General features: G+C 41.3%; 1 protein-coding gene across 5 annotated transcripts in view; it reads right to left on the reverse strand.

The window, feature by feature from the left end:
• The window catches only part of FRY (FRY microtubule binding protein), a 424,070-nt gene that overhangs the window by 247,175 nt on the left and 164,135 nt on the right, over positions 1–12,760 (reverse strand). For 2 of the 5 annotated variants that reach the window (XM_043477465.1, XM_043477463.1), the window contains exon 1: positions 1,417–1,660. The exons of the other annotated variants lie outside the window; for them this stretch is intronic. In XM_043477465.1, the coding sequence (XP_043333400.1) occupies positions 1,417–1,486 (70 nt within the window). In that variant the 5' untranslated portion in view covers positions 1,487–1,660. Of the gene's footprint in view, positions 1–1,416; positions 1,661–12,760 lie in introns of those variants that run through there. 5 annotated transcript variants of the gene reach the window in all.

Below are 12,760 nucleotides of genomic sequence, written 5' to 3' on the forward strand. Positions count from 1 at the left end.
TTCTTGTCACTAATCAATGGGGGGAATAGACAAAGGAAGGTTTATCCTTACGTGTGAAGTATTAACACAAATAATGAGTCTAAGATAAATGAATTATGATTGTAACAAAGGAATGCTGTTGGGGGTGACAGTATTACTCCCAAATGGCTTCCCACTTATAGAAAAACAGCTTCAGACAAGCCCCTTGGTGTATACAGTGGTGCAAAATGACCTGGAAAAGATGGTTTCTGTGGAAAGCATTTAGAGATGCATATCCCTGAACACCTTCCGGCCAAAGGTGCTATCTCTTTTCTCAAAGCAATTAAGGCACAGGTTCTCCTGCCCGGGTTTTGTTTACATACGAACAATCTTGTCCACAGGTCATTTATGTAGGAGATAATTAATCACCAGCTCTTGGACCTGCAGGTAGGTTAATTAGTATGCATGAAATACAACATAAAATTTTTTCTTGGAAAAAAATTTTTTTTTTTAAATTTCAAACAATTCAGTACCTGTAATACCAGCCAGTCTTTTAATCCAAAGCAAGTACAAAGGCTGATCGGTGAAATAGAGAAGACTTTGTTTTTAAACTGTTCAGAAAATGCAAGGCATCACTGATCACCTGAAGGCCTCATTTTAATTTGATTCCAGATCCATGATGCCTTAGAGGTTGTCTTTTTGAAAGATCTTCCTGCTAAAAGCTTTAAGTAGGTCAGAACCCTAACTTCAGAAGCCATAACATTCTGATATCCTAATAAATGATTTTACGGTCAGCAACTCACTTGTTTATGTTTCAGAAAAGCACATTATTTGGACTATGACAAACATCAGAATTTTTTTTTAATTCAAGTGTTATACTATTATAATACATTAATATTATATACTATTATAATTCTGAACACAAACCACATGGACAAGGGAGAGACCAAATAAATCTGCAAGTGCCTCTATATTCAAAAAAGATGAGTCAGGTTTTGGACCATTAAGTACTTTTTATCTCTTTAGACAATACCCTAATAAAACAATTATGAAGTACTCTGAAGCCCTGCCACACCCCTTTGATTAAACCACACTTCACGAAATTATTTCGATAAAACCTGAACACATTAAACACACACCAAGGCAGGAAATGCAGCCTGGAATACCCCGTCCTGCGCTCACCAAGAGTCTGAAGGGCCATCTCACTTGAAAATTTAATCAAACCACATCTACTGTAATTCCACCACAGCCCCTGCACTTAAGGAAGGCTAGTTCAGTCTCTGACATTTTGATTTTAATAGCAGATGGAAGCAAAAAAAAAAAAAAAAGAAAGAAAGAAAGAAAAAACTTCCTGGGCTCACAAGCCTATGCTTTTCAGTTGAGGCTTTTATTGCTCAGATCTTACGCAACACCCAGCAAACAAACAAACCAAAAAAAAGGTTATTTTCTGTTACTCACTATTACTCCAGGATTTCAGTAAATATTTGATACTGATCTCGAAGAAGCCGGAATCCTGCTGGCTGGCCATGTCGGCGGCATACAAAGAGCCTGCTCCCGAGGCTGGACCGTGAGCTGCGCGGAGCAGGTACCGGGCGTGGGAGGGATGCGCTGGTCACAGGTTCGTGATGTAAGCGGGGTCAGCGGCCAGGAGGCTGGCTCTGCGGGTCCACCTCCGGCGAGTCCTCATGAGAAGGACGCGGCGGAGCGGGAGAGGGATGCTCGGCCGCTCCTCCTCTGGGTCCAGGACTGGCTGCTTATTCGCTGGGTGCGGATCCCTAGCCCTGGGAGGCGTCTGCCAGTGCCAGCGACGCCGGCCGCAGGGTCGCCCACACGCTCGGCCCGGCAGGTACGAGGCCAAGGAAGTCTCACCTGCATGCGGTGTGCGTTGTGGGAGGGGGGCACGGTACCCCGGCGCGCAGGGCTGGGGATGCGCGGGGAGGGATGGGCCAGGAGGGATGCGCAGGGAGGGTCCCCCCGCCCCCACAGTCCGGTCCCCCGACTCAGCTGTGGGCTGAACCTCCCAGCTCCTGAGGATCCTCGCCGGTCAGCCCCGCTCCGGGTGAGCTGCTCCCCCCGCCCCCGGGGGTGCACCGGCCGCGCTCCCCCACCCGCGTCCGTCCCGGAATCCACACAGCTACGGCGGCTCAGTGGCACCCCTGGATCTGGTGGTGGATCTGAAAAGCGCCCTTCTCCGCAAGAGGAGAGCTTGATAACAACAGGATGTCGGTCGGGGCTTTTCCCTCCCCTCCTTTCTGTGCTGCTCCCTCCCAGAAATGCTGACATTTTTGAGGGGTACCCACCCCCTACCAAGGTGTGCGTCCGAAGGGGACAGTTCCAGCCACGTAAGCTCGTGTACAGAACGCCAGGCTCCACAATGCATCCGGCAAGCCTGTGTATTCTAAAGATCACCGAGCCCAATAAAGCTTATTTTTTATTTGTATTAAAAAGATAAGCAAACGCGCTGTATTCCTGGCTGCACAATGGCTTTTTTTTTCTCCATGAAATCTTGGTTATCAGGTGTCCTGACATCAGTTAGCTTGGTTTCATGTTGTTATTTAGCTTGGCTAGGGGATTGTAGTCAATACTTTAATCTTGACAGGCGACGTTTGAGCAGGTGGGATTTGGCTAAACATTTTATAAACCACGAATCCTATCCCCCTCCCCAGTTCATTTATGATCAACATTTTACTATGGGATTGATAAACTATGCTAATAATTATATCACAAAAAATTTGAGCGCCCCTCCCCCACTCAAAGTCAACATGCAAATAGGACTCCCCGGATTAACTGTTCATTTGACAAATGGTAGGGAGAGAGTATACTTTCTCTAAGGCTGAGAATTTTCAAAATTTCAACAGGGTGGAGAACCTTTAGGACTGTGTCCTGAAATGCCCCAAGGCACTATCAATACAATCAGCTTTCTTTTCAAACTTCTTAGACAAAAGGCAAGTACCCCACCAAGAATTCCAACCATTCATCAGTACTATCTTCTCTTGAAGTCTCCTTAGACTGACTTGGTTTTTATTTACATGCTTACCAGAGTTAATGAGCTAATCTCGTTTTATCACCTGTACTTTGAATATATGGATTCTAGGTGAAACAGGACCCAAAGGATTTACCGGTTGTTACATTTGAGAACAAAAACTAATATCCATGCCCCCTTTTCTGGTGCCTCCCCCACAATGGATGGCAATAATGAACAGGAAAGCTTCAGGGTGCCTTGGAGTTAATGAGCACAAAGCCTCTCAAAACTCTTCAGAACTTTCTAGCTATAAGATCTAGGGCAAGCTATTAACCTCACTAAGCCTTAATTTCCTCATCTGTAAAATGGGGATTATAGTGGTACTGATCTCATTGACTTGCTGGCAGGATTAAATGACATTATGAAAGTGTTCAGCATAGTGCCTTGCAGAGAGTAAACAATTAAATTTTGTTACCTTGACATTTATTATGAACTCTTAGGGACTCCAGAATAGAACTTTAAAATTTAGGTTAAATACATTTTTTTTTTTTTTACCATTTAAGGTCTATCACTTTTGAACACCAGTGGTAACTATTTGGGGACTGCAAGTTGGAGACATTTAAAACAGCTACAGTAACCAAACATGCTATTATATACTGTTACTCAAGTCAGATTTTCTCTGACTTTTAAAAGAGATCTTAACTGGCTTTTAAAAGTTTTCAATCCTACTATAAACATATTTTTTAGTAGTTAAAAATACATGTGACTATCATATTAAACATATTAATTTGTTGAGAATGCCACTCATATACAGTATTTCAAAAGGAAGCTAACATAAAATTTTAAATGCTATTTAGAAAAAAATGTTTTTAATGGCATCTAGTTTTCCCTGTGAAGAATGAATCAGCAACTAACAGCCCAGTTATTGTCCATTAGAACCAGAAATCTGGTCCGGTGTAGGCTTTTTTCTCATTCAGGTACCTTTAAAGAGAGCATATATTGTTAAAGAACAGAAAAGGCCTTTTGTTTTGTTGAAAGGCCTGAAAATCAAATAGAATGACACCTGCTGCAAGCTGGGATAAGACATTTATCCTTTTGTTTCCTCTCTCTAGGTAGGTGAGGGTGGGGTACTTATTAAAAACTGTAGTCTGAATGGGCAGCTGGACAGAGGTACTTAAAATACAAAATCGGAAGGCACCCCTGGCTTCTTATGAGACATCAGTTGTCATTTAAGATGAACTAAAGCTATTTCAGCTTTTGTATCTGTAAAAAGAGGAATCCTTCTTTAAGAATCTTGGGAGAACATGAATCTTTACGAGTTAGGCAGAGATGTTGGCGGCTGAGAGAAAAGCAGCAGAAATACAGGAAAAACAGGAGGCCTTAGGGAAATGGTATCAAAGAGAGAGAAGGGAGTCAGAAAGTGACCTGAGACTGTGATAACTATTAATGACACCATCTACATTTATTGAAAAGTATTACAGTGTGGTTTCAATCCATGGGTCAGCAAGGTCACCTGGAGAAGGGCGTGGCAACACACTCCAGTATTCTTGCCTGAAGAATCCCATGGACAGAGGAGCCTGGTGGGCTACAGTCCATGAGGTTGCAAAGAGTCAGACATAGCTGAAGTGATTCAGTATGCATGCACACAATATTGTGCTGAAAGTCCCTACTTTATCATATTTAATCTTCACCCCGAGACAATGAAGTGCTATTAATAGCCCCATTTCACAGAAGAGCAAATGGAGGTTTAAAGAGGCATAAAATAAGGCCAAAGGTGAAAGTCGTACAGCTGATAAAATTGAGGCCTGGAAAATTTTAGAGCGAGTCATTTATTCTAAATTTTATGTATTTACTTCAATCACAAGCAAGGCCAGAATCATGCTTACCAGCTTCTTTAGCGAAAGTTCAGGAAGAGATGCCAAGACCTTCGTTATCACTAAAAGGAGTGCAGCAGGCCCCCTGGCTCTCCAGGATTCCTCACTGCCTTCCTGTCCAGCTTTAGGCCGGAGGAAGTTGTTCCTTGGGGGCTGAAGCCCAGCCCAAAAGGAATCTAGAGAAGAATGCCATGACTTTTCACCTTGATCTGATTCCTTGCACTGGTTGTATTCTGTATAAGGGATGCTTGACTTGTGGTAGGGGTGGGGCAAGTGAGGGTGGAAATCTAGTCTGAACTCCGCTCTCCAAGCCAGTAAAGGGGTGGTAATGGGCTGTGTCCAGCCTGGTGTGGGGCTGCATCTACCCTTCACTCAACCCACAGGCGCGTGCCTAGTTGCTCGGAACCCACATCTCCTGTGTCTCCTGTGTTGCAGGCGGATTCTTTACTGCTGAGCTATTGGGGAAGCCCCAACCCACCAGAAGGGTGCTTTTTTGTGATCCAGATGCCTAAGGGGCTGGAGGTAGCCTAGGGTGGAACTAAGAAAACAGTATGTATCAAGAAGGCAGAGGTCAAATGGTCACCCTAGGCCCCAGATTGCTGGGTGGCATTGAGATGAAGGTGGTAAAGGGTTCATGGATTATATTTTACAACCCATAGCATTTCACATCCGGCTTGATTATAACCAAGAAGTGCAATCGGTTTCTGCTCTAATTCATATTTAATTTTCCCTTTTCTGACAATTCTGAGACTGAAATGTGTGGTGCTCAAAAAAAAAAAAAAAAAGTGAAAACAAAGTGAGGCAAACCATCTGGATGCCTGTCAATGTGAAGGGCCATTACCTAATGATTTGAAAGCATCTGATTGAGTTGATTGGGTTAGCACTGGAATCCAGGCCCCTTCCTATGGAGAGCTACACGTGGCTACACACGTGTTAATTACTGTCAGAAAGTGATGTGTACATGCAGGAACAGAATGTATGAAGCAGAGGAGAAATGTCTTACCAGCGTTCTGAGGAAACAAAGGAAAATCACTTAATGCAAGAAAAAAATTCCTTTATCAATTTTTGATCTGGAGTTTCAAATTCCAAAACAGTACTAAATATATCACATCCCTACTATTACACATGTTGCTTCTTTATAAGAACGCTTCCAAGTCAAATTAAGCATCGCCTGGATTGAGCTGGCAAGACAGCGGCTGAGATCAATAGAGACAGTTGTGAAGAAAGGGTTTTGTTTTTCTTTAAGCAGTAGAAGTAAGAGACCTTTTAGAGACAATCTAAAGAACAAATGATCAACATAAATCACAAGCTGCTATTTTGGTCTATGTATAATTTAGGCTGATCTATCCTATGCTAAGAAATTAGAGAAAGAAATAGGAAGTGATGCCACAGAAACATTCATCTCATTAACATGAAATGTGATAATCATTCTTTAAAAAAAAAAAATTCAACCCCATATACAAATCTTCCCCAAAAATAGATTCTACAAGTTTTGAAAATATTCACTCCAGTACTCTCCAGTACAAATAATTCTTTGAAATGAATTGAAAGACATTTACATTTTTTTTGAACACGACAGAACTTCATTAAGGCAGCTTGTTGCTACACAGATTCAGACATAAACAAGGAAAATCGTGTCTCCTAAAATTGTTTTCATTAAAAAACAGCAGCAGAACCCAGTTTTCTTCCTCACTCACCTCTCCCACAAAGGGGTTTCACATGGAACCAGGAGACACGACAAAGGAACTGGACGTGGGTCTAAGGCATGGATATCTATCTGGTGGCCTGGGTCTCCTTGTCTGTAAAATAGCGCTTATCACACGGGTTCTTTATGAGAATTAAGTGAAGGCACAGGAAGATGACAACTGGTAAGTAGCCATCGACAGCTGGCAATGAACCCAGAACACCCAGCACAAAATGCCCCCTTCGCTCCAGAGACAGGTTAGGGAAAGGCGCAGAGAGGGACCCTGCTCATCACAGAGGGTCTAGCCCTCTAGCCACCCACCTCTGCTGGCTACCAGGGGAAGGCTGAATGTTTGCAAAGATAAAGAAAGCTTAAATGTGCACATACAAAAAAGTATTATTTAGTATTTTAGTGCTGCTAACTTCCAGTGCCCAGGGGAAAGCTGAGCAGAGGTTCTGGTCAGCTTAGTGTCAGCTCAATATTTACCTAATTTACTCCTCCCGTTAACCTCTCATGGTAGGGCCTGCATGTTTGGATATTATGAACCTAGAGCCCAACCCAAGAGATGCTGTGGTTCATATCTATTTTGCAAGTATAAAGATTTGACCTCAATTTCTGCAGAGTAAATACAAGGCACTTGTATTTAATATTGTTCAGACACATGTGCATGTAAAGAGAAAACGTGGAAAGGTTACCTCCTCTGACCTTTATCACAAAGGCACTGATAACTTGCCTACTGTACTTTCAAATGCCACCAGCAGCCTGAAGTACCATTTATACTGAGATGCAAACAGCTCCAATATAACTAGCTTCAAGAGCTAACAATGTAGGATTATAAAATATTAAGCCCTTTGTTAAGTAAAATATGGCACTTGCTATAAAATATTTAAGTCTTCTCTGAAGAAGTGAAAAATGACATTTGCTTAGCACATCATTATTTACCAAAAATGAACAATAATATTTAAAGTTAAAAAAAATTTATTTATATTAATCATCACTCTTCCCCAAACACTATTTGCCATCTAAATGAGAATTAAGAAAAGTTGGTTCTTCCCCATAAGCATGATAATTTAACAAACCAAAAAGCAGCCTTCTCATAATTACATTAAAAGTTTTGAGTATGGTAAGCTATTTCCATTATTTAGTGATAAAAATTGAGTACTTTAAAAAAAAAAATTGAGTACTTTTTAGAGCTAGAACTAATATTCCCACTCATATTCCCAATTTCAAGCATAAAAATAAATATGAGTGTTTAAGTCATAAGGGTCAGATCAACTTTTCCTCAAAGGCACCATTTATTGTATACAGTCACTAAAATCTATACAAAGTCAATGAAATTGGAAAAAAGTAAGAAGTTTTGATTATTTTTTACATCCTCCCTACTTATATTTTATATACGCTAAAATTTTGTTCCTTCTTCTAGGTAGCATCTCATATTTACAGTTACCTACCAACAAAAGCTGAATGATTGGGAATCAGGAAATTCTTATTGTGCTCCTAATTTTGACCTTGATACTATGACCTTGGACACGTTTCTACTGAATGAAGGATGCTAGTTCTTATCCCCAACTGCCTCATCTCTCGGGCAGGCCAGCCCTCCTATGGGGAGGAACCACATCATGATGAAAGCAGAACACTGGGCAATAAATTATTTCAGGTAAATCTTTGGCATTTATTCTTTGAATTTTTGGCAACAGATTCACCTTCTCAACTATGTTTTGATAAAGCTAGCATCAAAAATATCAATATAGAGCACACACTGGCTTCGGAGTAGTAGAAGCTGACACAGGACCAAAAAATAATTGGGAATTAAATAAATCAAAATGAAAATGATAGTGTTGTCTATTGTGAAATGAATGAGACAATATCAAAGTGATTTAATCAGGTTAAGGAAACCGGATAAAACTATACAACTGGACACATCCTGGAAACCAGAGATAAACTACAGCTGACTAGTGGTAAAGAATCTGCCTGCCAATGCAGGAGACATAAGGGACGTGGGTCTGATCCCTGGGTCAAGAAGATCTCCTGGAGGAGGAAATGGCAACTCACTCCAGTATTCTTGCCTGGGAAATTCCATGGACAGAGGAGCCTGGCAGGCGAGGGTCCCAAAGAGTGGGGCACAACTGAAGTGATTTGGCACTCAACACAAAGCCAGGTTATCACCACTGAGTAAGAAGAGTTGAATGAAGCAATGAAAAGATATACAGCATAACCCTTCATTTGGAAATAGAGCTTAAAAAACAAGAGTCTGCCTCACTGAGCATCACTGACTAAATCTTCAAAATGACCATCTCTTCCTGGGGCCGTGTGGTTCAGACCCTCCAGTTCCTGCCTGTAGAACACTGGGGTCTGAGCCCAACAGCAGTGAAGGAGAAAAAACACCAACATTAGGCAGATGCTCCTTGCACAGGCTCAGTTCAAACGTGGTAGGAAACGTTAACTGTGAAGGGTTGAGTGTATTTTGGAGGATGGAGAGAGTCTCGCAAGGCATGTTTTTAGAAAGGGTGGGGAAATCGCCACCCTGCTCCGACCAGACAGGCAGCGCTTTGTGTAGGAGGGTGGGGCTGTTAGAAACTGGCTGAATGATGGAAGGGAGCAGCTTAACTAACAGGCCGGTGGGGAGAGCAGATACAAACGCTTGGGAGCCAGAAGGGAGAATAATGATCTTTGCAGACGGTCAGGGAGGGTGAGGTCACTCTGAGAAGCCCAGGGTAAGAGGTGGGAGGTCGTGAATCTGACCCTCACGGTGTTAGCTATGGAGAAACCTAAACCCAGGGTCAGCCCCTCTCCCCGTTTATCACCACTGTGAGCCACTTGTGTGTCTGAGCTAGTCCCCTCCCATCATAAGATACACGTGATACGCGAGCATCTGCTGTCTACACAAAGTTGTTTCATGATCTCAGAGGATGTTCTGTAGATGAAAGGGCTTTGTATTCCCAGGGCACCAGTGTTAAGATGCTCAGAGTTCCATCAGTTGATGGATCAGCCCAACAAGAGGGTGGGAGGTCCCTCATCACCCTTTCCTCTTAAACAGTCACCCTCCAGCTACTGAACAAAGCCTGCTGGATTTTTTACTTTAGGGACACACCAGGGTTGTCCTGCTATTTAAGTGGCCATTTCCAAACTCCAGGAATCTGCTGGTGGTTTGCCTGGGTCTTCTCCAAATGCCACTTCAGCCTCTCTGGATAAATACAGGATGAGTGGCAAATGTCTGCCTGGGACTCCACCCGACCTCAAGACTTACTTCCATCTTTAATCTCCAAGGGACTATCCCTTGGTATTTCTCCTTTTCTCTTTCTTTAAATTAAAAAAAAAATATCGCTTTGCCTATGAATTCTTATATCATCTTGGTATGTTACTCTCATGTATATAATTAAAATTTTTTGCTCATTACAATATTGAGTAGCAGAACAGTAAAGGAGGAGGGTAAAGATTGTGGGGCTTCCGTTGGGCTTTTGGGTGAGATGAGAAGATGGTGGGCATTTCTGATAATAAGAAATGTATTAAGAAGAAGGCTGACTCTGGAATGAACGTAGCAGTGCTCTCCCCTCTGGTTCTCGAGGCTTTCCGGGTGATGCTCATGGTACAGAATCTGCCTGCAAATGCAGGAGCCTCAGAAGACGCGGGTTCAACCCCTGGGTCGGGAAGATCCGTCTACTCTTTAGAGATGAGGAAATGCCAGCGGATGGGGATCTGACAGCTAGGACATGCTGGAGTAACAGTGATAACAACGATGAAGATAATGGCTGGTTATGTGAATCGAGCCAGGACTGGAGCTCACATCTGATACAAGGCAGGTGATGTCCATATAAGCAATTTAAAATTTTCAAGTACCTACATTCATAATAACTAAAAATAAACGGGTGAGATTCAATATATTTTATTTACCCCAACACACCCAAATATTATCATTCAGTGTGCACTAAAAAGTACTTGTGAAGTATCTTCTCTTTTTGCATGAAATATTTGAAATCTGTTATGTATTTTATAGTGCATCTCAGCTTGAACCAGCCACAACAGTCCCCGTGCTTGGGAACTGCATGTGGTACTGCCTCCCTTATTGGGAAGACAGCTCTAGGGGGTCCTGAACTATTTGGGGGACACAGATCCCTTTGGCAAAGCCCAGTGACTCCTTCTCAGAATGTGTTTACATGCGATCAAAGACATGGGCTTATAAGGGAACTAGGTATTTTTGAATTAGTGTTTTCATTTTTTTCTGAATATACACTCAGGAGTAGAATTGCTGGATTATATGGTAGCTCTATTTTCAGTTTTTTAAGGAACCTCCATACTGGAGGTTTTTCACAGTGGCTGCACCAATTTATATCCCCAGCAGCAGTGTAAAAGGGAGAATCATTTATTTCAAAATAGCTATCAAATTATTTTAAAAATCAAATTATTTTAAATGATGGTATTGTATATCTCCATTTCCTTAATAGCTTACTGAACACAATTGAGAGACGAGCTTAATAGTTAAAGTTTTTAAATAATGAACATAAACAACACTGAAATCGACCTAAAGTAGCTGTAATGGGATGAAACAATCTCTGGTTTCAATTGGTAGTGAAGTCAAAGGTACTGCTAATACTAGCTTTATTGCCTATACTGGTAATTGAAGAAAACAGAAGATTTCACTTAGAGGTTAATGAGAAGTAATATGGAGTTCTTTCCCATCTCAGGCCATCAACCCCCTCAGTCATATCCATGGACCTGCTTGTATCAGTCCTTCATTCCTTTTAACAGAATTTCCTCTAACCACTGGCCTCCATGGCTCCCAAAATACCAGATCTTCCAGAAGAGCTCAGTTTCAGGTGATTCTTGAAGATGGTAATAAAGTATTGCTGCACATTAGATAAACTTCTCACGCTTTTCTTCCAGTTCCCTTGACTGTTCTTCTTTCTCGCTCTACTACCACTTGTTCTTCCTGTCATCCCCACTGCACCCTGCAGTATCTTACTCTACCATGAAATAGTCAAGCGATACATAAAGAACTATTTATAAGTGAAAATCACATGTATCACAGGACTTTTCCTAGAAACCACAGGTACAACACTCAGATTTATTGCTTGACTATAGAATACCATCTAATTACAATCCTCACATTGTCAAGTACATGCAACACAACTCATCTTTGAAAATGATCTAAACTGTCCATGTTCAAGAATATACTATATAAAATGTCATTTTCATAAGTTAAATAAGCTTCTCCCCAAAACTTGTGCATTGATAAATTAATGGATGACCTAAATTCTTTGACTATTCAAATGGAAAGGAGATAAGTTATTTTTTACACTTGGAATAGTACTCTGATCTTAATAATTAATCTTTTAAGATTTCATTTTGCTTTGAGTTGTGGAACTAATTTAGTGGATTGAAACAATCCCGTTTTTCTATTAAAATAAAACAGGAAGAACACTGAGTGCATCATGTAGTAATAAAGTGAGCACAATTTCATACAACTTCTATTATACATATATACACACACACATATACATCTGTATATGATATATACATACACACTTGTGAACGATGGGTTGCTATATAAAATATTCTCGTGCATCACGGTCAAAAAAGTTAATAAAATCTTATACACTGCTGATGAAAATGCAAAATGCTTCAGCTGCTATGCAAAAGTTTAGGAGTTCCTCAAAAAGTTAAAAACAGAATTACCAAATGACTCCGCAATTCCCTTCTTGGTAGATATCTCAAAGAACTGAAAACAAGGACTCAAGGACACGTTCATAGAAGCGCTGTTTACAATGGCCAAAGGTGGAAAGAGCCCAAATGTCCATCAGTGGATGAACAGATAAACTGTTGTATATCCATACGGTGGAATATTATTCAATCATAAAAAAGAACAAAGTACTGACACCTGCTGCATGGATAAGCCTTGAAAGCATCACATTAAGAGAACGAAGCCAGACACAAAAGATCACATACTGTACGATTCTATTTAGAAAAACACACAGAATAGGCAACTCTATCAAGACAGAATGCAGACTGACTGTTGCCAGGGATACAGAAGGGGGAACTGGGGAGAATTCCCCAGTTAAGAATCTGCTTAACACTTAAGGGGTTTTACTGTAGAGCAACAGAGCTAGTGCTTGCACACCATTGTGAATACACTAAATGACACTGAATTGTCACTTGAAAATGGTTAGTTTTATGTCAGGAAATTATTTAAAGAGGAAAAAAAAAAAAAAATGTTCGAATGCCTTGGTCCTAGAAGGCTTGTCCCCAAGTCTACGATTCCATGTGCGTGGGGACCACTTGCGATGC

This window comes from Cervus canadensis, chromosome 9, assembly GCF_019320065.1.
Source record: "Cervus canadensis isolate Bull #8, Minnesota chromosome 9, ASM1932006v1, whole genome shotgun sequence".
NCBI lineage: Eukaryota > Metazoa > Chordata > Mammalia > Artiodactyla > Cervidae > Cervus > Cervus canadensis.